The 25,475-nt window shown below is 48.1% G+C and overlaps 1 protein-coding gene across 6 annotated transcripts in view; it reads right to left on the reverse strand.

Annotated features, from left to right (window-relative positions):
• Positions 1-1,962: 1,962 nt before the first annotated feature.
• Positions 1,963-25,475, reverse strand: part of EDA (ectodysplasin A) — an 82,757-nt gene continuing 59,244 nt past the window's right edge. Inside the window, exons 3-8 of one of the 6 annotated variants that reach the window (XM_075053984.1) lie at positions 16,924-16,953; positions 12,891-13,070; positions 11,493-11,527; positions 11,033-11,084; positions 8,017-8,096; positions 1,963-5,936 (exon numbers count right to left, since the gene is read on the reverse strand). In XM_075053984.1, the coding sequence (XP_074910085.1) occupies positions 5,685-5,936; positions 8,017-8,096; positions 11,033-11,084; positions 11,493-11,527; positions 12,891-13,070; positions 16,924-16,953 (629 nt within the window). In that variant the 3' untranslated portion in view covers positions 1,963-5,684. Of the gene's footprint in view, positions 5,937-7,974; positions 8,106-11,032; positions 11,085-11,492; positions 11,528-12,890; positions 13,071-16,923; positions 16,954-25,475 lie in introns of all 6 variants that reach the window. The other 5 variants (XM_075053983.1, XM_075053982.1, XM_075053981.1 and 2 more) reach the window with 5 other exon arrangements.

Here is a 25,475-nt window from a genome sequence, read left to right on the forward strand (position 1 = left end):
CAACGGCTCCCCGGGATTTACCACCCGTTCCCAGCGGGATGTGCCGAGCTGGCATCCCCCTCCTCTTCCTCCTCTTCCTCCCCAGGAGCCCGCTGTGCTGCGAGGGCTGGGCTCCTCGCTGCCCTGTCCCTGCCAGGACCGGAGCACCGCTGCTGGGTCACCTCCTGGCCCAGGGCAGGAACCAGACAGGGACTTTCCCTGCGGCAGCTCCAGGTGGTATCTGGGCTCCCAGAGCTGCACCCCACCACCGGGATTTTTTTGCGGTGACATCTTCATGTCCCCGTGCCACCTAGTGCCCACACGCTCCCGGGGGGGGGACACACACACATGCTCCTCGCGCACTTTGTGGGGCGTTCTGCAAAACGCACGCTTTTGGGGTTTTTGGCTCGCTGCAGCCCGTTTCTTTCCCATCCAAAAGAGCACCTCCAGGCTGCTGCGTGGTTGCCCAAGGATGTGCTTTGCTGTAGTGTCAGCTGTCGAGCTGTTGCTCTAGTCTTAGATGTGTCTGGCAGGGGGGAAAAAAAAAAATTATATATATATATATATATATAAACACACAGGCACATCTGGAAGATGAAGCAGCCTGGCTTCTGCTGCTGCCCCTCGCCCTGCCGACAGCGGCCGTGGTGGGGAGCGCTTTGCCACCTCCGGGATGTGGTTCAGCCTCGAGCTAGACCAACGTCACCAGTCACCCAGGGCTCAGCCCGGACACCGGAGCCCGTGTTTTGGGCTGACGCTCGCTGCGGCGGACCTGGGCTCCAGCAGCAACCGGGGCCAGGGCAGCTGCGAGCAAACAGCCCGCCGTTGTTTTCGGAGGCGCGGTGAGGATAGCACATCTGTGCAGATGTAAAAATCCTGTAGGCTCCGGCCAGGGAAACACCGACCTCTGGATGAACCTTTGCCTTCGGCGTCCCTCGTCTGCCATCAGCAGCGGCGCGCAGAGCCCTGAAAGAGGAAGGCGGCACAGGGGAGGAACCGCGCCATGCGAGCGCTCCGGCCCCCGGTGCAGCCCCCAGGGCGCCTGGCCCCACCGCCGCCGCCTCGCCCGGGGAACCCCGACCCTCTCCTCCCTGCATCCCGAATTGCTGGGCATGGGTCCGCACAGCAGGCACGGCCGATGAAATCAGCTGAAAAGTCCCCGATTTTGATCAGGGACTTCTGCGGAGAACCCCTGGGCATTTGCATCCCAAGGCTGTGAACTCCCTTTGCAGGAGAGCCTGGCAGAGCGAGACGGGTGCGGACCGAGAGCCGTCCAAGGTGCCCTGCAAACGCCGAGAGGCTTTTCATGGAACAAGAGCCGTCCAAGGTGCCCTGCAAACACCGAGAGGCTTTTCACGGACCGAGAGCCGAAGGCAGAGCGAACCGCGCAGCACCAACTAGGGAAGAGATTCGCTCCGGCAACTCACAGGGCATCCCGCGCTTCTTGCCACTCCTGGCCTCCACGCTGGCCCCCAGGTCTCCAGAATGGTCTGTTAGAGGGAGATGGCCCTGTTCCCCCAAAGGCTTTCACGTGAAAGCTCTCCAAAGGATGGGAGGAACGAGCAGCAGGACAGAGGCTTGCTAAAAAAAGGGATAAAGCCACTTGCCCACTGTCACAGCCGTACCGCAGGGTGACAGATGCTCGGTCCCATCCTGGGCGTCAAGGAGGCAGAAGGGTATGTGGTTATCCAAGTACACCGAATCTGTCCTTCTCTCCCAATAACTAGTGACAGCAATGCCATTTTCTGTGCATTCCCCTGACTGCAGAGAGCAGCGGGGAGTCAGAAGGCAAATGCTGAGCAGCGCTGAGCCCAACGACGGGACTGCTGCCACGGCCACAGCAGCTGCGTATCAAATATTCCCTGAAGGACGGGGAGATGCTTTACCTTTCAGCTGTGCCCCATCGCACAAGCGCAGCCAAAATACTTTCCACAGAAACTCCTGGTTTGGCTGGGGAAGGAAGTCCCACCCAGAACACCAAGATCAGGAAAAAAAGCTTTATTTGCAAAGAAAATATTGACAATTTACATAAACTTACATCCTAATTTATATACATTATGTATATTTTATATACAGATAGTGTCTTGAATAAAGATGTCGAAGCACGAAACAGCATCAGTACATCACCGTGCAGCTCTAACAGGGAACGGGGAGTCGTGTCTCTCTTCCCACAACTCCTCTCCCGTTCTGCGTTTGTCGGGGAGTCCAAGAGGCTTTCTCCCAGCCTGGGAGGGATGAGCGTGGGTGGGTGGGAGTCAGGCTCGTACGTGGGTGCAGCCACGAAGCGCGGCCGCAGTTTTCCCTTCTCCTTTCCCCCAAAAGCCTGCGCCAGGGCAGGTGCCGCCAGCCTGCAAGCGAGTGGGAAGGACTCCCCGCGCTCCACCTCCTACCAAGAAGAGGGGAAGAAACATGGACGAGCCAACACTATTTGCTCATCTCCCTCCCAACGCAGCTCGGGTGCCCTTTTCTAAGCACGTGGCAGTGCTCCTTCAGTGGAAGGAGGATGCCAAGTCCCCTGATGGGGACAGAGGGTGGCAGGGAGACCACAACCGCTTACCTGGGTGAGAAAGGTGCTGGAGGGAAGCAAGGGCCAGGTAGTTTTGGGGAGGGAGCCATGACCTTTAGGTCTTCCTTCCAAAGGGGCCCTGAACACAACAGCCGAGCTGGCTGCCCTAGAAGTTGTCTCTGTAGAGAGGAGCTCGGGAGGGAGAAGGGTTTCAGCCGATGCATTATATACCGATTAGCTGCTTGGTACATTTCTGCAGCTGGAGTCCAGCCGAAAGTTGGGCAGCAGAGCCAAGGCATGTGGGCAAGAGCAGAGCCAGCAAGTACCGCCGGAGAGAAAGGCTGGCTCACGGGAAACCAGTGGTGACTGGCTTTGCATCCACCATCTCGGATACACAGACGTTTGTCTGTAAGTGAAGCACTTCCTTCCCAACCGCACTAGGAACCGAGATACGTCAAAATTCAAAGACATCGGGGGGAAAGACTGGAGCAAGGCCCTGTTCCTGCTGGAGTTTGTTAAAACCTCCCATACGCATCCTCCCCGCACTCCTCTGAGCTGCTTCCAGGCCTTTCCAGCTCCAGTTAAGGGGAAGAGGCACCAAAGATGGTGGCACACCGTCTAGAGAAGCATCACCAAGAAGAAGCTATACTACAGCCTAGGTAACCTGCACTGTAACACTTCATTAACGAGAACGTGTTGCTAGAGAGGCCAAAGGGTTTCAAGTATAAAGACTCTCCACGGCTGCTACAGGACTGGTGATCCTCCCGCTCATCCCAGGGATGACCACAGCTCTCCGTACCAAGGCCACCTGCACTCAGGTGTTCCTTGCTCTCCAACTCCACATCCAACTCCAACTCCACGTCTCCAACTCAGCCACACCGAGCTCACGCTTTGGCGTTAACGCGAGCATCAGAAAAAGCCCGTGAACAACCTTCCGTGGCCTGGGACGAGGGAGGCAGGAACCGCTGCCTTCTGCTCTCCTCCCGCATCCCGGGCAGAGGCCAGAGAGGGAACTCGACAGCGATGCGTGGGGCTTTTACGGAGAGAAGGGATTCTCCCTCTGCCTCCTCCTGCCCGCAGCCATAGTCAAGGAGCAAATCACGGATCCTGCCAGTGGGGGACAAGGAATGCAAACTCCATCCATCGCGCTCTCCCAAGGCATTGCCTTATTTGTGCTTGCCCCTAAGTCTTGCTGTTCAGGCTGTATTCTAAAGCAATTCTGTTAATGATTTGCTTAATGTTCTCACTATACACAGTTGTCCTGATTCATTCTTGTCAGAGGAACATGTCCTTCTTAATCCATTCTAAAGGAAATAAACCACAAAGACTAGTTAAGTGCCCCTAAGGCTCTTGCTAGTCCAACATGTTAAGGCTAGAAAGGAGGAGAACATATTGAAAAAGAAATAGCAGGCAATTTTTCATGCAGTTATTCCGCAAACTGCACGCCTCCTGTGAATAGCAAGGCTGTAGCCAAAGCTGGGTGCCCCCAAGAAATATTTATCTCCCAATAACTGCAATACTTGGCAAGTGAGATCACTCGCTACGGATGGGGAAAAGTGACGGAGCCAAGAATGCATCAGCCAGGGTGGACCCTTCTGCGGTCAGATCAGTCGCTCCAGCACAGCGCTGAGACACGTCCGCTCCCACGTCCCTGCAGGTGACCACGGCTGAGCCACCTCTGCTCGGAGATGGAGGTCATCACCAAGACGTCGGTTCCGGACTTGTCCCATTTGCTACGTAGGCTGAAACTTCACTACCCTCACCTCTTTAGTTTTTAAAGAAAAAACATGCTCTCAAAAGAAATCCAGTTAAAAAAAAAAACCCAACACAACCAAGCACAAGCCAAGGCATGACACAAAAGAGCAATTAGCGCTTCAGCCTCTTCCTCAGCTCGAGCACATCTTATAGCTTTAGGTCTCCCCAGTTGAGGGGAGGTAACGGGAGAGAGTTGCTCAAGAAGCCAAAAGAAACAATAGTGTCCCAGCTCTTCTATTAGTCACCAGAAATCGAGTTATGACTAGACTCAGCAGGGCTCAGAGAAAAGAAAAAGTGGTGACTTCATGCTGGACCAGACTTTTCAAATACAATTTTTTTTTTGCTAGAGACTCCATCACCACTTATTAGAGTATTTTAGGTAGAAGGGTGCCAAAAGGAAAGGGGTGGGGGAAGGAAGGACAAAAACCACATCTAAAAGCAGGACAGTTGCTATTAAAACAGAAAAAAAAAATTCCTGTTTGAATATTTTATTCTTAAACATGACAAACTTCTTCAGAGTGTTTTCACAAGTACTTGTGTCTGCTCTACGTGGCTCGGTGAAGCCTGTAGAAATGTGTTCTGATTTGCAAAATATTAATTAAAAAGACCAAAAAAAAAAAAAAAACCAACCCCAACAAAACACCAATTGCTGTAACAGCAGCAGTACTTTAAGGCAGCCCCATCAGGGCAAGGTATACCTCTGGGGTAATGGCAGGAGCTGAAAGTAGCAGAGGCGCTGGAACCGGGAATCAGCATTTTCTTTGGGACTTTGTGATTTCTGGAATGTGGAGGCAGTTTCCTATCTGCTAAGCCTGCTCTATAAAGTATTCATCTTCCTCTCGCACTTACTGCTTTTGCAGCCTGCTTCCAAGCTCTAGGTAGAGGCACTTCGCCTTCTTTGCTCGCACTCCTGAGGATGAATGTAAACACCACTGACCCTGTCTTATTCACCTCCCTTCGCACCCCGTGGCCGTTCCAGTTCGAACTGGGAAGGCAGAAAACCAGAAACCCCCTTTCTTGCTTTCGTTAGCGTGCAGAAGCAGGAGTGCCTGGGTAGGACAATTTGGACATTAGTCTGTCTTCTCCCGCTACCGCCTGGGATGCTCTTGCTAGTGCAACATAAAAGCAGAGACCCACACCACTCTCAACAAGCCTCGTGTGAAGATCACAGAGCAGAGTATCAGTGCAGTAATACTTGAAATACTGAGACAAGGCAGACACAACAGCCTTTCCTCCTCACAACGCTTTTTCAACTAGCTTTTTGATCCAAGTCTCCACGCAAGTCACAGAAGACAATTGTGCTTCCTGCATTCACATATAGGAATAAATAGCTCTGGATCAGTTTTCTTTATGGCCGGATTACAGAACCCCCTGAAATACTGATACGCTTATGAACAGCAGCACTGTGCAGTTCTGTGAGTATCCTTGGACATGCCAAGTTCATCTAGGATGCTGGTGCATCTCCTAGGCGTATGGCCCCAAAGAAAGTTGTGTGCTTGCTCATGTTGATGGAGATGTCAGCATGGACCATTTTCACAGCGATCTTCTGCCTGGCTTTGAGGAGGCAGACCCCAGCTGTATAGCAGGTATTGAAGTTGGTCTTGCCGGTCTCAATACTCCGAGTGCATTGCAGAAAGGGCTTTTCATCCACCACCACCTCATAGCTGGCAAAATCTGTGAAGTTTATGTAGTATACCTGATGTGAAGCAGGAAGAAGAAAGGTATTAGGGAGTGTATTTGTGCACATAGAACAAGTCCACATTCCTTTCAGTGTGTACAGATATGTTCCCTCCGCTAACATTACCTTCCTTGGCCCCAGGACACTCAACTCATGGGAGGTTGACTTGTTCGAGGCAGAAGGCACCCGAAGCCAACCAAGCATGAGGAAACTCTGCATTCCACTTCATACTGACACAAGCATGCAAGCATCCGTGAATCCACGTATCTAAGGCTGAGAGCTGTGAACCCTCGCTTTAGACCCTGCTTATGACAGGAAAACTTACAAACCTGCACAGGCCTAGTTACAAAATTGTGTAGACAACCCTGTCTGCTACAAACAGCTCTTCGTCCAACAAACAAACAGAAATATTTTAACTGAAGTCCTCTTTCACTTACCTGGCCAGTCCCGCTTTCTGGGTCCCATGAGCCTCCTTTAGTGTTGACATCAAAAATGCCCTAAGATGTACTGGGAGTTGCCTTCTTTGTAATTGGACTTGAGGTGCTTTCAAAGGCGTAAGCTATTACAGGGAAGACACTCTCCCAACCTCCACAGCTTGGAAGCAAATGACCTCATGGTGTTTCTGCTGATTTAACTCTTAGACCTAGCGCCTAAGCCCCCATGACTCCATTACTCGTTACTTAACCACCTCCCACACACTGATTCTGAAGAACTGAGAGATGCATGAGAAAGACCTGTCCAAAGAGAAGTCAGTCCCAGGGAGCTGCTTCTTCCTGATAGAAGAAAACCAGCCATTTTGGATGCATCTGCTAATTCTTCTTAGTCTACACCCTGCGACCACAGAAACTACACAAGATTGAGTCCCCTTTTTCCTTGATGGACTGCAAATGACAAAGGCTTCGGAGGCACAACATTGTGGCCAGCAATTAGCATTAAGCACTTGGGAAACAATTATACTTTGGCCCACGTAGAGTTATTTTTCCTGTCCCCATCCAAACCAGACACGTTACCAGTTCCACGGAAGAGCACCTAACTTGACATCCACAGCCCACTTTATCCGACTTGGTACAGTCCCAGTGGGGCTGTCAACGGAATAAAGGGAAATCCTGAGCAGGAGGTAGTATTAGAAGCCCGGAGCAAAGTGGAAGTCGCTTCATTGTGGTTGTCACACAGAAACCCTCTTGCCTTGCTAAAATCTGTCCCAGAACCTGGACAGTTTTTCAGTCCGCAGGCGGGCGGACACCCTGCGTGCTCTGGAAGAGCTTCGTAGCTCATACGCTACACAGCTCAGCAATTCTGCTCAGATTTGCAAGACACTGGGAGCAGTGCGTTAAATGACAGTCCATCTCCTGCATTTTATTTGAACAGGGAGAGGAAACGATGTCTTATTTAGCTGTATACCAAATCTAATACAATAAATTATTACTCTGTTTAGCCCTTTTTACAGAAGCAGGTCCGTATATCCATCGTCGGTACCAACTAAAGCAGCAGCTGAGCCATCCCGCTGCACAATGCTGTTGCTGGTGCATCGTGTCAGGTCTGAAGCTACACGAAGAAGGTGGAGGCAAAACGGGAGTTACCTGGGCTGGAGTTTGGCCAAGCCACCCGGGCTGAGTCCTACGCTTACAAAGAGTGACATGGCTTGGCAATAATCACAAGTTGCCAGGGTTTTGGTCTTACATCTCTATTAGAGCACAGAGCCTAGCATCCCACCGGGACCCTTGTTCTGCAAGGAGGTTTAGATGGGCTGGTGAATGACTGCACAGACAATACGGAGGATTTAAAAAAAAAGGCATTGGTGGCATGTGGGATCTGGCTGGGCGTCTGCGCATGTGTTTCGGTAACTAATCTCTCGCAGGTGGCGTCACGGCGAAACGTGTGACCTGGCACTTCGAAACTCTAAGGTCTTCCTCCGACACACATCTCCTAGAGCACGAAGTGGTTAAAAGTACATACAAGTTCTTGGCATTTGGTAGTTGTCTGGAGCCCTCTCGTGGTTCATGCAAGGCTTCCATTGGAACACAAGAATAGGAGTTAGGCCTAGGACCGTACTCACTTCTACCTGACTATAGATGAAGTATGTGCCGTCCACCAGTACCTCCAGCTCCCCACTGCGGGCATGCAGCTTAAACACCTTGGGGTTCATAGTGATGCGAGACCAGTCATTGAGGACTCCACCTGAAAGATCTCAGTATGAGAAAACGGCAGTCACTCAGTACCCGTCAGAATGAAAAGCGCAGGAGCACAGAAATACAGTGACATTGCAAGGTTTCATACACAACGGCTGGCACAGACTCAAGTTGAAAAGTCAAGTAACTTGGTAAGAAAATCCCAGAATTAAAGACTATGGTGTGTTAGTTTGGACTCCTCCCTATAGCTCTAATTACACCATCACTTGCTGGTGGACACCCATTTCGTTCAGTGCACAGCACAGCTGATTTACATCTCTACTTGTCCTCGTCAAGAGTAGTTCTCCTCATCCTTGAAAACTGGCATACGACCTTTTGTACTATGCTACATTCACCCCCAGCACTGGATACAGACTACCTTGCCTCCTCCTGACACTAAGTTGAGCTTATTACCATATTTGAGTGTTTTACAGGCCTGAAAACATGTTCCAGTATCAACCCCACTCCAGAGCCAAGACACTCCGGCACATGCAAATCAATGCCAGTACTGTAATATTACAGTAAATACTGTAATACAAAAATACTTAGTATTTGCTAAGTTTTCTTCATTCACCTGAGAAGCCAGGGGCTGATTTTTCACACTATTTTGGTATGTTCAGACACAGATCCCAAGTGTGACTGTAACAGCACTTTTTCAGGCACCTGCTGAAGAGCATCTGTTCATGGCCCTTGTAAAAGCTTTGTTACTGGCAACCTCCCTGGCATCATGGAAGAAACTCTGCAGCAGAGGTAGGACTGTGATCCAATTCTCCAAGAAGTATCCTCAACTGACATCACCCAGCCTTGAGACCGCTAAATCTCTTCCTCTACTTTCCATCTCATTTATTCACCTCCCCACACCTCTCTACCCAGCTTCCATGTTAAACAAAGTGGAGCTTCAACAGACGGTGTGCTGAAGACCACGTCAACAGGTACGTCCTTGAGGACCACAGCCAGGCTAGGATGACAACGGTGATTCCTGTCCTCGTGGGAATGGGACTATGCGTGGCCAATCTGTCTGCCCCCACCTCCGTGCTGCTGGGCTGGAAGATGTTCTCAGCAGGAGCATCATGATACAGCCTTCACCCTCACTTTAAGCCTTGGGACCATCCCTAGAAGAAAACTAGCCCTTGCAGCAAAAGAGACAACAGTATGATAGAAAAAATCATGTGCAACTATCAGACTACACCGTCTCTCAGGACACGTGTGTGCGTGGAGGCCAACTTAGGGTTACACAATCGATTTTAATTCTGGTATTCCTTGACTTCAACATTCTTGACTTTGTAACTAGCATTATTTTAACAAATGCTTCGTCATTACATTTCCTAGTTTTTTTAAAAGCCATAACAACAACAAAGTACAAAATTGCATCACGTCACACCACCTTAACCCCTGACTGGGTTCCTCAACACGGTCAGGGCTTTATAGATCCCGAACCCAGTGCTTTGGCATTGGAGCCAATGGAATAACTGACGACATGAGTAGATCTCTGTTTTCTGGACAGGCCAACAAGCAGGTCCAGAGGACACGCTTCACCGTGAGCCCAGAACAGAGCCATTCTCTGTAGATGCCTTGTTTTATCAAACACAACTCTTCTCCTCCCAGTCTTCATCTGCTTTTCAGCTCCCTGCCCCCAGTTGCGAGCCAGCCAGGCTGTGTTTTCTGCTGGCTGTCAGCTGGACAGCATTAATGGCTCACAGCATCAGATTGTTCCCGAGCAGCAGGGAAGTACACTTACAGGGCAATTCCCACTCTTGGAGAGTAGCGTACGCTCTGTAAACATACAGGCTTCCCATTAATAAAGGGATAATTACTTTTTGAACGTAAGCAAAACAGCATCTTTCCCCTCCTATTGTTCTTAGGAGCGGCCAGTTTCCTTTTTGTTTTGGGGAGCTTGCCCCCACCCCGCTGTAGGCATACTTCCCTACCCATGAGAAATTTCAGCTCCCACAGCTCACATCTGCTGAAAGAGCGAAACTGCCTTTCAACAGAAGCGGTGGCCAGCCCTCATCGTCCCGCGCGTGGGGCAGAAGTTGGCGGACAGGGGTCCTGCAGCTCCGTCCCTGCCGCACCAGCCCTCGGGAGCTGCAGCCCTCCAGGTCTGGGATGGGGGTACGTGCCGCGGGACTGCTGCCCGCGCTCCCCGGGGACCCGCACGTGGTGACTTCGGAGGGGACAACATAGCCAGCTCCTCTCTGGCACAGCCAGACATCGTGAGCAGGGAGGCAAGCAGCTAATGAATGAGACCCAGCTGTTGGCAAAAAGAGCAGGAGCTCGAGCAGAAATTGGATAGGGATCCGGGGAGGAAGGAGGAGAGCAAAGAGCTGCTTGTGGACGTGAAACGGCTCGGCAGGACTCGAGCTTAAAGGCTTAAAGGCTGTTGGTGGGGGTCGAGATGCACAAGGGACTGCGGAGGCTGCGTGGGTACATGCTCGCAGCGTAACGCAGGAGGAGCCGGTGGCTGTGCACCTCTGTGTCCTCACGCTGCAGCTGTGCCTTCCCCTGCCATAAATTACTGGGAAAACTGGAGAAAAACACAGGCTCATGGGGCTGAGACAGGAAAAGGATACGCTGAGGGCTTAAAATAGAATAGAGTGGGAAAGAAGGCTGGCCATCGAGGGGCTGAGGAAAACTGATGATACAACAGCAGGTTGGAGGAGGCACAATACATATCTGGAGGTCAAGGAGAAGGGAAATTCAGCGGGACAGAATTACTGGGATGTACACAATAGAGATAATCTGGGAGGTAAATAGGAGCACAGGGGAGACAGGGATGGAGACTCAACAGAAAACTCCTCTAAGGGGGTCTGGGCAGGGGAATCAGACTATCTCAGGGGGAGGCTAACAGCAGGGACCCGTGTTATAGGATGGACTTAGACCCGGATACGAGGCTACGGGTGCAGGATGGGCTCTTTTCAGTAACTGCCAATATCATGAGATCCTTACCATTCTTCACTTGGATTGCTGAGCCTTGGCCTTGAAGGTGGACCACAGCTGGCTGCAAACGAGATCACAGGGATTCCAAATTAATGGGAAAGACTGCGTCATTTCACAGTCACTCGACACACCTCCCAGCCCTGGTGACCAGTACAGAGGCATGATAGTACCCTGAAATCATTAATGCTTTTCATAAATGAAAAAAGAAGATCAGAGCAGCTGACAACAACATGTTTAAGTAGTGGAGAAGAGGTGAGAAGCCCAAGCCAGATTAACATGGCTTTCTTATGAGCGATTAAAAAGGTGAGCTCAGGCAGTCACTCTGTGTAGCTATGATTTAGCACACACAAGAAGGGGTGGGTTTTTTTCAGAGCTATACTATCAAGCACAACATTAGCAAACATAGCCGGTAACGTTTACAAAAATCCAGGCAAAGCTGGGTTTTTCCCTTGAAAGAAAATCAACCAACCTGGATGTCTCTGGAGCCGGCCTTGTCTGTGGCACCTGCAAAATGCAATTTCACATAATTGAAGAGGAAGCTTGAAAGAGCTGCAGTAAACACTCCCATAAATAAAACTTCTCTTACTCCATAATAACCATTAACCCCCCATTTTTAACAGAAGGAGGAGAGCAGCAGCAGTACAGCATGCAGCTTAATGTTAAATAGTACATAAACAAGAGAAAGATTCATCCTACTTTTTCCTATTTTATTCTTACTTTTCTGTCTAATATCATCAAAATTCCCCAACGTTATTCAACCAGTTTCCACTAGAAGGACAAATTGCACAACCCTTTTCCTGATCGGTAGTGGCAATAAAGCCTCTTGGCTGCAAAGATTACAAGTTTCACTCTGCAGTAACTCAGGTCATTCACTGCATTCAAGCTACATGCTGAAATCTCTTTTCTCCGAGAGCCAAATCTCTATTAAAGAGGAGATGCTTGTGGGCAGCGCTCCGGAGTGCTAAGGACCTCATGCTGCTCCTGGCCTCTGCTTTGGCAATTTCTGAGATATAAACTGAGAATTCAACCACGTTCTCCTTTGAGAGCCATGAGAGCTATGGGGTAATAGTCCCGATTTCTCTGAAGATACATTTTTTAATACTAGACCGTTTATATATATATATATATATAAAAATATAAAACCCAAACAACACTGATGTGAACTTCCACTAATCAGCATTTCAAAGAGTTATTAAATTCAGGGATTTTAACAAAATAATTGGCACATGACTCCGTGGAGAAACAATATGGTGCAGATACAAGGAAACAAAGAAAAATGAAGCCGGGAGAAAAAAGATATTTTCATCTGGCTGGTACGGGAGGCAAGCCACCTCGGTTCACGCGGTTCGTGGGCCGGCTCAGCAGCTGTGCTAAGCGTCAGCCTCCCCAGTCCTGATGCAAAGCTAGGCTTTGCGTCAGCCTAAGAGGAATTAGCAGAAACACCAAGTCAAGGCCAGGAAAAGCCACCTCGCAGCCAGCTTGCGCACACAGAAATCGGTCGCCGGCAGACTTCAGCGGGACGCTTAAGAGCGACCGAAGCTCCGCAGGTCTTTGCTGCTCCTTCCCTGCATCCTCCTCTGACGGGCACCCATGTTGCCCACGGCATCGCGCCCAGAGCCACGGCGGCGGCCGGGCTCCCACCGCGCGAGCCCAACTTCTGCCGCCCCTCTGGTCCCCGCCGTGGGTGCGAGGATGAGCCCAGGAGCACCCGCGTCCTACGCGAGGATGCTGCACCGTGGCGTTCAGTCGCTACACCATCCTCCGATGGAATAAACCTGTATTTGTACAGCAGCGCTGCCGCGTCTCCCGCATCCCACTCCCCTGACCGCGCAAAGGCTCGGAGCGGGGAAGGGGACAAACCAGTTACCTGAGGGACCCTGCAGTCCCGGTGGCCCCTGAGGACCCGGCGGGCCAGGGGGGCCGGGCGGTCCCATGACGGTTGTGCCGGGAATCCCCGGGATGCCGGGAATGCCAGGAGGACCCTGGGGCCCGGGAGGACCCGGTGGCCCTTGGGGACCGTTGGGTCCTGGAGGACCAGCCTTCTTACCTGAAAAATAGAAGGTTAAACGTTAGCTTCTCCGCACGCCGAGCGTGGGATGGTCTTTTACCTGCAGGAAAGCGCTGGGAACGAGGAAAGCAGAAGATTGGGGATGGATCGTTGCTGGCTGGAGGGCAGGGACAAGGAGGAGCACCCAATCGACGGGGATGGGATGGGGGTCCCACGGCCCCGCACCCCCAGGACAATGCTGCCGGCAGAGCAGAAGCAGGTTGCCACCTTGCAGGCTCCATCCAGCATATGTAATTACATTTAAACGAGGCACGCAGGCTCTTGGAGGCCTCCCAAGGAAGGGAGGCTCCAACGGTCTCTGCCCCAGAGCTCTGGCCGCAACCCTGGTCCGGCCACCCCGATTTCGGCACGGGGCCGGGAGGTCCCACAGCCCTCAAAGTGCCCGAGAGCCGGTTGCATCCCTGGGGCAAGGTTAGGAGTGCTCCCTTCCAGCAACCGCAGGCTGCAATGCAACAGAGGGAAAGCTGGAGCGTTAAAAGCCGAGATGAACCGCTCTGCAGTTTCTTGGTTTTCTGGTTTTTGATGGAAAACAGGTGCAATCTTTTCTACCTGCTGTATACGTATGCGTTAGCGTGTAATCCCCACAGCTTGATCTCCTGTTGGAAGGAGAGAGGTGCCTCCAGAGGGCAGTTCAGAGCTGAGCTTCAGCTCTTCTCCACCAGCTGCTGAGCACCCGGGGCGATGCGGGAGGGATCCCCGGGGCGATGCCAGAGGGATCCCCGGGGCGATGCTGGAGGGATCCCCGGGGTGATGCCGGAGGGATCCCCGGGGCGATGCTGGAGGGATCCCCGGGGCGATGCTGGAAGGATCCCCGGGGCGATGCCGGAGGGATCCCCGCCGCTGCTCGGTGGGGACCAAGTGGCACGTCTCTATGGTGCGATGAGGATGCGCTTAATGCGCACGGAAGGACTAAGATGCTACAAGGCCTCGAAAGAATTAAATGTGCATTTTGGGGGCTTTGGGTGGAGGGGTAAGGGAAGGACTAACCCAAACAGGAGGATGAAAGCGCTGAAGAATTGCCACGATCCTCAAACACATCTCACCACGCCATCCCAGGAAGAGAAACAGCGCGGCCATGTAAGCAAAGACTCTTATCAGGCATACACACAGTGGAGGGAAATCAGGTCTGCAGGGAAATCAGGTCTGCAGGGAAAGCCTGACCTGTGCTCTCCTGATTTTCCAGATCCCTGATAGCAATTCTGTTCTTTTGATGTAGTTTTTAACAACTTTGCAACAGCTCTTATGCCAAAGATCTTTATTAACTTAGCAAAACTGCTTCAATTGCTGAAACAAAGTCTGCTGTAGGACAGAATTAAAACACTTTTTTAGATGACAGCAGCAGTTAGGATATGAAATAATGGTTATTGGAACGGTTTCGGAGCACGTTTATGTACTTGTTTCTCTACTAATACCCATCTTTGTCACGGAACAGAACTATAAGCAAAACCCCATCTATTTTAGTTAGCTGAGAAGTGGAAATCTCTAGATGGTCACTAGCCACGAACAAGGGCACATGGAAATTGGCATAGGACAACTGTGCGGTTTAGTTTCAATGTGCAGAAAACTAAGTTAAAGTAAGCACGGGTGATTAAAGTAATATTGGTATCCTACAAAAATGGGGCAAAGGCTTAAGGGGACAAATTGTTCGCAGCAGTATTTCTGCCCAGATTAGTAGCTGTGTCTTCAAATCTGAGCTGGCAACAAGCCAGCCTTCGTCTAATCCAGCAATTCTCCTCCTCCTCAGGATAATGACATGCTTTGGAAATTATCATCTTGCATCAAACCCCTTACCCATTTCCCCTAAAGCACAGTTACTAAATTCTTCTCATTCACATGCCCTCCGATCTAGGCCATCCGAATGAAGGATCATATGTAGTAAGTCAGGAATCCTGCTGCTGTCACTCCTTGCTTTCCTTCCCAAGAGGGATACATATTACAGCTGGTTTAACTAATCTGCCTCAGAAATCTGGTCTGCTACTAAATGAGCTGCTAGTTTAGCAGTGAAACAATTGCACATAATTCTGATGCCGCACAGGGACACTTATTTTCTGTGCATTCCCGCTCCTTCAAGTAATTTCAACTACTTTTCTGCATTAATGGATCCTCGCTTATTAGAGTCACGAGGCCAAAAATAGATATTCAGTAAGTATAAAGCTCTCGATTCATCTTCTAACTGAGGGGACCCGAGTCCCACCACAAGCAGCTCCCCAGGGAGGGTCTCCGGCACCCAGGTCCCAGCGTGCCAAGTCTGTCTTTACCCGCACGCACTAGGCAGGCTCCAAAACTCAAAGCAGGCAGAACCAGTAAGTTTTCCTTAATCATCATTCACCAAACAATAAGCTCTAACTCTAAAAAAAATTAAATGTGACAATACCATAAAATTAAACTATTTTATACAGTGCTACAGCTGTATATAATACAGCTCTATGAGATCCCCCTGCTACTCCGAAATTGCTATGAATACCACAGTCATCATTTGTTATTAGTTCGGCTGATTTAACACAGGTTTAGGGTTTCAGAGTTTTGTCAGGACAAACTTCTCAAACATAAAATTTTATGCTGCTTTTGAGGGTAAATATAAATTGAGTTTCTAACTATGGTCTGTCTCAACGTCTCAGCCATAAATGTTGAGTTTGTATCCAAGGATTAAAAGCGATTTGATGCGCTATTAAAGTAGCACAGACACACAACGCTTGGCCGCTCTTGCCGCCGCAGGTCGCGACGGCGGGCTGGAGCACGTACGTATGCAGGAAGGTCTCTCGAGGGACACAGCAAAGTGCCAAACAGCCAACTTTTCCATTAATTAAATCTACGTTAGGCGCAATAGGTGGCAGGCAGAGAGTTGACATTGCACCTGTCGGTGCTTTACTGCCCAGGCTTGGCCCCGAGCACGTTTTCATCGATTTCATCGAGCTCCCTGGGCGTCGGAGGCAGAACCACTCCGAGTTGCACACACTTTCTGCATTTCCTGTAACCTATGAGTAGGTGCTCCAGTTTTTAAAATGGGCACAGAAGCGTTTTGATGGTTACAAGGAGCAAAAATCGGTAATCTGACCGTTTCCCTGAGATCAAGACGGCAGCATGTTTTTGAGGGAAAGTTTATAAAGCAACTCAGATCCTTTGATTTGCTGTGCACTGTAGCACTGGTAGCAAGTGCATGGCCGTAAGCATTCCCCAGGAGTCCTACACAAACAAGGACGGCATCAGACACCCCATGGAATCACAGGGCTGCCTCCCGAATAACCCAAGTCACATATGCATTTTAAAAAATACCCGATTACCCATTGCAAACTGCTTGGGGAACGTAAGAGTGTCAGACAAAATACCCGGGGGCTGACCAACACTCAGAACAGACAAGTAAAATAATACTTCTGAGGTTAATACACAACCAGAAGTGAGATGCAGCGCATATCTACCATATTGGTGGAATATTTGGTGGGTCTGAAGGAGACCCCAACCTGCAGCAAGATGCAGGACAGGGATAGAAAGCTAAAGCTGTTTTGGCAGAGATGACCTAGCAAACAGCAAGTGCCTCTCGATAGCTGGTACCTGACTCAATTATTTAATTATAGCATCTTCAGAATTACTTCTATACAACGCAATTAACTTCCTTTAGCTTTCAAGGAAGGCTTTAATGAGCGCCGATGCTCCCCTGCCGTAGTCGTGCCGTGGCAATGTGGGCGCACGAGAGCAGCTCACGATCCAGGTTGTGGGACCACGTTAATCCTGCCCTCCCCGGAGAGGGAACCTGTCACTCCATGTTGGCTAAAGAGAATTCTTAGCCATGCAACAGAGGCAGAGAAAGGAAAATTAAATTAAAACCCAAACTTACCCTTTTTCTTGTTTTTGACTGAACTTGGACCTACAAAGAAAAAAAGAAAACTAGTGAAATTCAGTGATCATCTCATCTTAGAAAATCCCCACTGCCACCAACACCCACCGACCCAGAGGGTGCCTCTCCACAGCTGGAACAAAACTGGCAACAAAACCAGTGAGTCAAAGATGTACGTAGAGTTTTCTGTTTTCTACAAACAACAGCTGTGAAGGTATAACCATTTTACCGAGACCCAGATCTGCTTTACCCTCTCCGAGACCAGCAACCCGTGGCTGGTACAACGCAAGTGAGTGAGTTTTGGTGGGCATCTCCCTCCCTTACTGCAAAGATGAGTTAAACCATCTGCTCGTGGCCAAGGGCAAAGCTCAGGTGACGGATGCTCTTCAATCTTGAGCCAGAGCTTTACTCTCAGGTACCAGCTCAGTTCCAGCTCTGCTGAACACTGCCCAGAGTTCTGCCCAGAGATTTGCCGTATGTATCCCCCGAAGTCACTAACAGAAGTACAGCGCGTCAAACCTTCAGACAGCAGAAATCCTGAGACTCAACAGAACCCATTTAAAAATACGATCCCTAAGCAGCAGATTATTTTTCAAGTGGACAACGGATGCATCTGTGGTCTGTGCGGCCATACATGAATTTTCTCTGTTAGCTTGAAATCGCCGCGCTTAACATTTAAAGCTGACACACTTTACTTCCCGACGAGGACAGGTTAGAAGAAAGTTAGCATGACTCAGCTCTCAGCAGTAACCCAAATACTTGCAAGCCAACTTGTTTAAAAATAATAACAAAATACCAAAAAAGACCAATAGCAAAGAATTAATATGAACTGGCTTATTTAAACAATGGGAATACAAGCCTCCCTAGCAAGAAGTGAAAATATTTACAGTGAAGCTGAGAAACTACATGACTTTTTGAGCAGAAGCTGAAGTGTGAAACATGTTCCACTGCTTCCTCAAAAATTAATCACGGATGGGAATGAACTGCAAAAATCCCCAAATACTCCCTCGCTGTTCATCAGTGAAATCCCTCTAAAATCCGGGTTTAAACATGCATCAAAGACTGAAATCACCTTTAACTGAGATAGGCTTATAATGAATGGAAGGTAAGGAGGTAGCTTCGAGTCTGCAGTGGTAGAGAAAGACAAATTACCAATTAGTACAGAAGTGCCATGTTCCCATGGCTAGTTAGAGTAAAGATGAGAGAAGGACCAGAGAAATACCCAGCAACCTTACTGATGCCTTTTCAACAGGAATAAGAATTTAATTATTTGGGTCATGAGAAAATTATGGTATTATCTAATTTAGTATTTCTGCTAATATACTGTTTTTTTCATTAATCCATACATTCACAGTATTAAAACATGTAGATAGCACAAGCCATAGGTTTCTAACAATGCCAGTCCCAGTATCTTGTTTGGCAAATACCGACAGGCTCCTCTTTTTGCATTTTCTGAGCTTCTGCGATGCAGAATGAGCCGCAATCATGCTGGCGATCTCCACCGGCCCTCATCTTAGAGACCAGCTAGTTAATAACATTTTCAGTGAAGAGAAAAAACTTGTCTGGGGGACATAATTTAAAAAAAACCACCCAAACCCCAAAACCCAACACAGCAAGCGACATGCAAGTGCTGTGTATGTGTCTCTTCAGACCTCGGAGTCACGAGAGTTTATTTCATGTTATATATATCACACCATTAGCGCTATAACCAGAGTGAAAGTACAAATAGCTGTGGCGAGCCAAACACATTTGAAATGGATGGAACCAATTAGCTTCAAAGATGAATGGGAGGAATGAGAACCACATGCGATGTCAATGTTCACAGTCTATATTACAACACACGCATCTGTTCCAGGCACGGCAGAGAGAGATGTTACGGCTGTGCAAGTGAATCTTTCGACAAACACAAAAATACTTCTGACATGAAAAAAACACAGTATTATTAGCCTTGGGAGCTTCTGAGACTCTGGGGTTTGCATCTGTTCATCTCCCAACAGGAGGGGGTGGATAATTTAATTGTAGCAGGGAGCCATAAGGTTCATCCGATATACCAGAAGACAGAATTTTCCTCATTTTTGTTCAAAATGGTAAACTCATCGGCTCTTTCTTGATTTAGTCTAAAACGGTAACAAAGTCTCTTACTGAGTTTGAGAAGCAGAGTGCCACCAAAATACCAGCTCTATCTTCCCCTCAGTACGAAAGGTGCTGAGGCACAAGGCTTGAAAACTTTACTCGATATACGTTGTCCCAACATTTATGTGCAGAGGAGAAAAAAAAAAAAATCCTTTCTGCCATGCTTTTCTGAGGCCACACCCCAATATTTAAGCAATAAAGCCTGTTAAACGCTGCAGGGGTTGAACACGTACGACACGCTGGTTATCTGTTCATTGATGGAGCAGGTTAAATACCTACAAGTTAGGCAAGCGTAAGTCTTTCCTAAAGTCTCCTCCTCCACCGTTAATGCCACCTCACCATCCCACTCCTCCTGCAGAGAGCTCCCTGTCTCAAAGCCTTTTTACACTACCCACGTTTATTTAGCATAGTTTCATGGAGGCCATTAGATGACTTGATTCTAAGGAAGGTCTATGAAAAGACACTTTTTTTTTTTTGCTCCAAGATGCAGATTATAGGCATGTGCACTACTTTCCTCTACAGTATCAAAAGCCTTATAAAAAAAACCAAGTTACAGGATACCTACTGCTCCTTCGGAGTCCGCAAGACCTGCCATCTCCTTGTAGAAGGAAATTGGTTTGACTTGAAGAATTCTCCACTGATCAACACTGCCTGCTACCGCTCTCGCCTCTGTTTTCAGGGGCTTTACCACAGCACATTTGAGGATTTATTCCAGTCCCGGCAGGATCTGAGAGCAACCTGACCGGTCAGCTGTTCCTCAGCACCTCTTTTTCCTTCTTTATAAAAATAACCTCAAGTTTGCTTTTCTGCACTTTTCTGGCATCACCTCTGTTCCTCATGAATTCCTTTAAGTATCTGTTATGAACGTACTAGAGATCAAGCCCGTGATCTTGGCTGCTGGTATTAATTGCGACAGCTATGTAAGCATAGCTGTTTTTCTCCGTATGTGCTTGTGCTCGAGTGTTGTACTACTTCTTTGTACCAATCCCACCTATCTCCCACCTCCTTTCCGCAGGCTGTCTGCTCGTGTTTGAGGTCAAACCAGACCCCAGACCTAGGGAAGTCCATCCCCTTCTACATTTCCTGTCTTTCATCTGAAATTAAATTTATGCTTATGCTCTAATCCCTCCTTGAAGGAGCTGTCAGCTCTATTCCACCTCTCATTTTAGCTTTCCTTTGCAGAGGAGGGGAAGTTGACAAGAACTGTTAATACAGAAGAGGACCGGGATATCAGAGAGGACAGGCTGGATGGCTTTGAAGCGTAATAAGCACGGAATGAGATTCAGTCATACAAAATGCATAGTCCTATAAATTATATATACATGGGGAATAATAAACTCTTCTGCTGGATGGCGCAGCTCCTCGGGTGGAGCTGTGGAAGACAACGTCTGCACGTACCGAGTTGCTGTCACACAGCCAGGAAAGGCAGAAATACAATCCTAAAAGATCAGTGGAAATACCTCCAGCAGACATGGGGCAATACTGATGCCACTCAGTAGGTAGGATTGAAAATCCTGGGAGTAACGCAGTCAATCCTGATCATCTACATACAGAAAGATCAATTTAAATGAGAACAATTTCGCAGAAGGGCTCCTGGGAAGGTCAAGAAGTGGTCAAGCAGAGCTTGCCGCGTTGGCCATCAGCGCTGGGAAAGGGTTGACAGCACCACTGCAAAAGGCTACGGTGATGGAGAAGACCTATTAGGGCTTAAAGAACAGCGCTGGCACGTCCTCACGTGTGCAAACTGCTCCCCAAGACCATTAAGCTGGGAATGAAAAGGCTTCTTCTAACCTCCAGAAAGAGGAGCACAGGTTTGGAGGAGGTCTTCTGGCTCAGAGCAAGCCCTCCGGTGTCATGGGTCACTGCTTAGAAGTCTCTCAAAAGTTCATCAGTCCCTTTGGAAAGTGGTGAGGTTATTTTTGCCTAAGTACTAAAGCCACAGCTACTAAGCTACGAAGCAGGCTGCTAGCCTGACTTGAAACGTTTAAGCTAGCTACCTGATCTACTTCTAAAATTTATAATCTCTTTCATTGGATTTCCTGTAGGAAAAGCCCACCGACTCCTGCTGTAATAACTCTGGCCAGTTCTATCATCTGCCTGCTGAGTTCTTCATCACAGGACGGGATTTCCCCAGCAAAGGTCTTATAGAGCAGCAACGCTGCGCGCTGGGCTTTTGAAGACTCTGGCTTTGAACAGCACTTGAGACCTAGACTTCTCCAAAAGCTTATTTTCCACATCTGTTGGGAAAATAAAAGGGGATGGTAACAGAAAAGGAGGGAATATAAAACCAGCAAGAGTGGTAAAGTTCGAGGGAAAGGTTCAAGCAGGAAAAGGCAGCTCTATATGATAACAAAAACCCCCAACCCAAACAAAAAAGCCCCCCTGGAAGCCCTCTGCCTGCAGAGCCATCCAGCTGGGCATCTACCTGCAAGGGGAAGGCTCCAAGCAATGCCAAGTCACTGCTCCTAGCAGAAGCACTACAGCCACGGGTTTTAGCACTGAGCCACTTCAGATGCAAGCTTGCCACCTAAGCTGAAGAAAATATTTGCAATAGATGAGTTGTTGTTGGGTAAAACTGCACCTGTGGCCCAGCAAGCAGCAGAAGACATCTAACTGTGCTTCAGGGAGCACGGTCTAGCCCCCAGCTTCTGCAGCCCTAGCATCTGCTGGATCATTTCCAAGTGCTTCAGAAAAAAACAGATGGTGATGCAACTCGAGGATATTACATATGACATGTTTTCTTTTATAAAGATTTATAGAGTTTACTCCCCTCCCCTCCACCCTGATTTTTCTTTCTGCACGCTACGCACTGCTATGATTTACTATAAACACAAAAATATCAAAAACTTCTTTAGGACATATGCTGATATAAATAGTATATTAAAAAACCCCTGCATTCACTTATTAGTTGTGTGTGTGGATTAACAAGAAATAGTTTAAATTCCTGCAAAACAGTTCAAACTGGTTTTATTGATGGGAACAGATCTTTGTAATTATGCTTATTTTATATAAAACCTATAAAAGGTTGACCATTATAGAAATCAGTCAAACAAAGGACGAGTACCTAGGAAGGCTGCTGAACTCTCTCAAATTCTCAGTTGCCAAGAGCAGAACAAAGTTGAGGAGTGCCACTACCATATCCTAGCAGCATCACACATTCAATTCAGAACCAAGACATCTACTGATGTCTTCAAGGTGTTCAACCAGTTTCGGAAAGGTAGCCAACCTGTTTTCAGCATTCACTGCTTGACCCCAAGATTATTAAGGCATCCCTTTTCTATTCCTAGCACTAAGTTACTATGGTATATCATCAGTCTTGTTACCTAAGCACGACTCTGGTTTGGGGAATATTTAAGATGAGATAATACAACTGAGCCATCTCCATACTGCCATCACCACTCTGCCTCTGAGAGATGAGAAGATGGTACTGACAAGTTATCCTCAGCCCAGGTTACAAACAGAATCAGAGACAAAATCTTGATGATTAATGAGATGTTAGTGTCTTCCAGAAACGCCACATCGCTTCTCACTCATTCATAAAACAAGCATAAGGTGACCTGAAATCAGTAAGTCCACAGCTACTTTCAAGATGAACATCTAATTTTGAAGATAAAAAGAGAAGCGGGGAGCTCTATGTGAGTTATCCAATATGCCTGTTTTAAAAACTATATTGTCTTTGTGCACTAAAAAAAAAAAAATCGCAGCTTTTTCTTTGAAGTATGAGCTTCTGGCTGTAGTTGGAAGAAGAATATTAGGTTTAATGATCACTGTTCTCAACAGCTATGGAAATTTGTGTAAAGTATTTTTCCAAATCCTACTAACCATCTGGTTTAACAAAGAGACTACTTGCTAAATCTCAGACAAAGCTCTGAATACTGCCCAAATCCACCAGTAACTTCTGGAGAATAGATAGCTAACAGAATTTGAAACAAGCTCCTGGACATTAGTTGGGAAACCATGACTAAAGGAGATGAAAACAGAAGCCAAGCATGACAACCAGGCTCTGTAGTCCAGCAGATGAGTGTCCCAGGACTCAAGTCCTGCTGACCGTTCAACCCAGCAATGCGGGGTGTTTCCATCTCTCACAGAAAGCTCTGACCACCAAGTGCCCTCCAGCTGTGAAGGTTTCCACCTCTCCAGGAAGGAAGTTCTCTGCCACTTGGGGCTTCCTAAAAAGAGAGGGGCAAAGCAGCTACTAAAATGTTACCCCATTCCTGACCCGTGCCTGGGAACTAACCGGTCCTGTCAACTTTTGCAGACTTTAAGACCAGAAGGAACCATTATGATGACCAAGTATTAAAGAAGACCTACCCGTTAAGCCTCCCATCAATCCCTCTATCTCTATTTGACCAATACTACAGGTGGATGGGGTGGAAAGAAAAGCTCAAGCGCTACCTGAGATTTCAAGTGATGGAGAATCTACTGCCTTCTTTGATGCAAGTTGTCCCAATGAATAACATTAAAAAACTCCACTTTAGTCAAACCTCCGGAACTCAGTTGTTTCATTTACAGAACTGGTGTAATGATATTTACTTCATTCACATGGGCATGAGATATGTAAGGCTTTTCAAATATTTTTAAGTGTGGTGTTATTAATGCCAGACTATGGTGGAGTTGGGGAAAGAAGGATGTTAGCTCCCAAACACATGCTTAATCTAGAACATGTGGTTTTGGGGGAGGTTTGGAACCAATATGTTTTCAACATTTTCAGGAAATTTGGTCTATCCAGATGAAAGCTTCTTGGACCCTACTGAAATATCAGTCAGTGATACTAATACTGAAACAAGATAAATTTTTTCCCTTCCCTGAAAAAGAAAGTGCTTCTCCACCAGTTCCAGAGAAAAAGGCAACAGATCTTGAAGAGCAGCTTTGGTATTATTACTCCAGAATATTTAGAAAATATGATAAATTATAGATCTAGGAAAATATCCCAGAAGTAAAACACATCATATGCTACTCAAAACTTCTGGCATGCCTTGCCAGAGTGGTTTTTTGGGGGGGCGGGATGAGGAAGGGAGGTCTTCTGCTAAGTGTTGGGGAAAGACACTGCCTGCAATTACAGGCAGAATGGCTGAATCCAAGTTAGGGATGCAATGTCCCTGGTACAAGGCTAGTACTAATTTCAATAAATCAGAATATAGGGAATATATTACATAACAGAATGGGGAGCTCATTGTACAAAGTGGGTGATGGATGAAACAGTGCTGCTTGATATGTTAGTATGTAAGGCACAGCCCAAGGCCACTCAGTTTTTCCTTAACCACCATTGTTGCTTCTCCCTCTGCTTTTGTTTCCATTTGTTTTAAACTCTTCAAAATTCATGTGTGAACACAGTCACCCTTAATTGTCTTTTTCTGGTGACATCTTAAATTGAGATGCTCTATGTCAGCATCCCCTGAAACAGCGTTGTCTCCTTGTCCTTCACCTAACAGCACCTTCCTTCCACGGCAATACCAAGAGTCACGCCTGGAGGACATCCCAGCCTGCTGCTCTCCCTTCACTGAACTTAGACTCTGTGCACAGTAGAAACACAGGCCCTACATTTCAGGAGTCTTTGCTTAGTGGTAGCCCTGTCATATTCTGGAGTTATAGGCTGCTAAGTCCCCAAGACTGGCTTGGAGCCAAGTTAGAGCTGACACTTCTTCTGATACCCCACCGCTGTGCTGAATTAAACTGCCTAACGCTCAAAGCCAGTCTCCTCCAGCCCGAGAGATCAAGAAGAGTTTGCAGCTCATCTTGTACTCTTTTGAGGCACTCCCTTGCCTACATCCACTTATTGAGGCTATTCTTCATCTCTTTTACCGACTTTTCACATGCCTCCACATGTCTCCGGGGGAAGTATCCCGCACTGCGGTCTCCCCCGACACTTCTGGGACACTGTGCGGCTTGGCCAGAGGGTCTGAGAAGAGCCTGTGCATCAGCACCAAAGGCTGAGAATCATTTCTCTTGTGGTGAGCTAGGTATGAGAGTGGCCTTCTGCTGCCTCACTGCTCTTCTCTGAGCAATCCGTCAAAGGACAAGCCTACATCCATGTGTCATCCAGATGATCAGATGCTGCTCCAGGAGCTCCATGGATCAGTAGCCTGCTCCCTCCCTATTCCTCTGATCCCATACACCAGACCCCAGTTCAAGCTTATCGGTCTGAAAACAAACGGAGAGAAGTCACAGCTCACCCCTGCCCCATCTCTCGAGTCCCTGGAGTGACACGAGATGCCAGAGAGCCACAACCTCTCTTCCTCAGACAGCTTCAGACGATGTAAGATCTCATCACGTAACAGGTTTTTTTTGCTGTCGCCAAAGTTTTTTTTCTCCTGGCAATACTCAAGAGATATTTTTGCCTGGTTTGACAATTAAAAAACAGGACTCTTCACATCAGGCAATAACTCGGTCATGCTCATAAGGAATGGGAGGACAGTTAA

The sequence above is a fragment of the Buteo buteo genome, chromosome 22, assembly GCF_964188355.1.
Source record: "Buteo buteo chromosome 22, bButBut1.hap1.1, whole genome shotgun sequence".
In the NCBI taxonomy this organism is placed as follows: domain Eukaryota; kingdom Metazoa; phylum Chordata; class Aves; order Accipitriformes; family Accipitridae; genus Buteo; species Buteo buteo.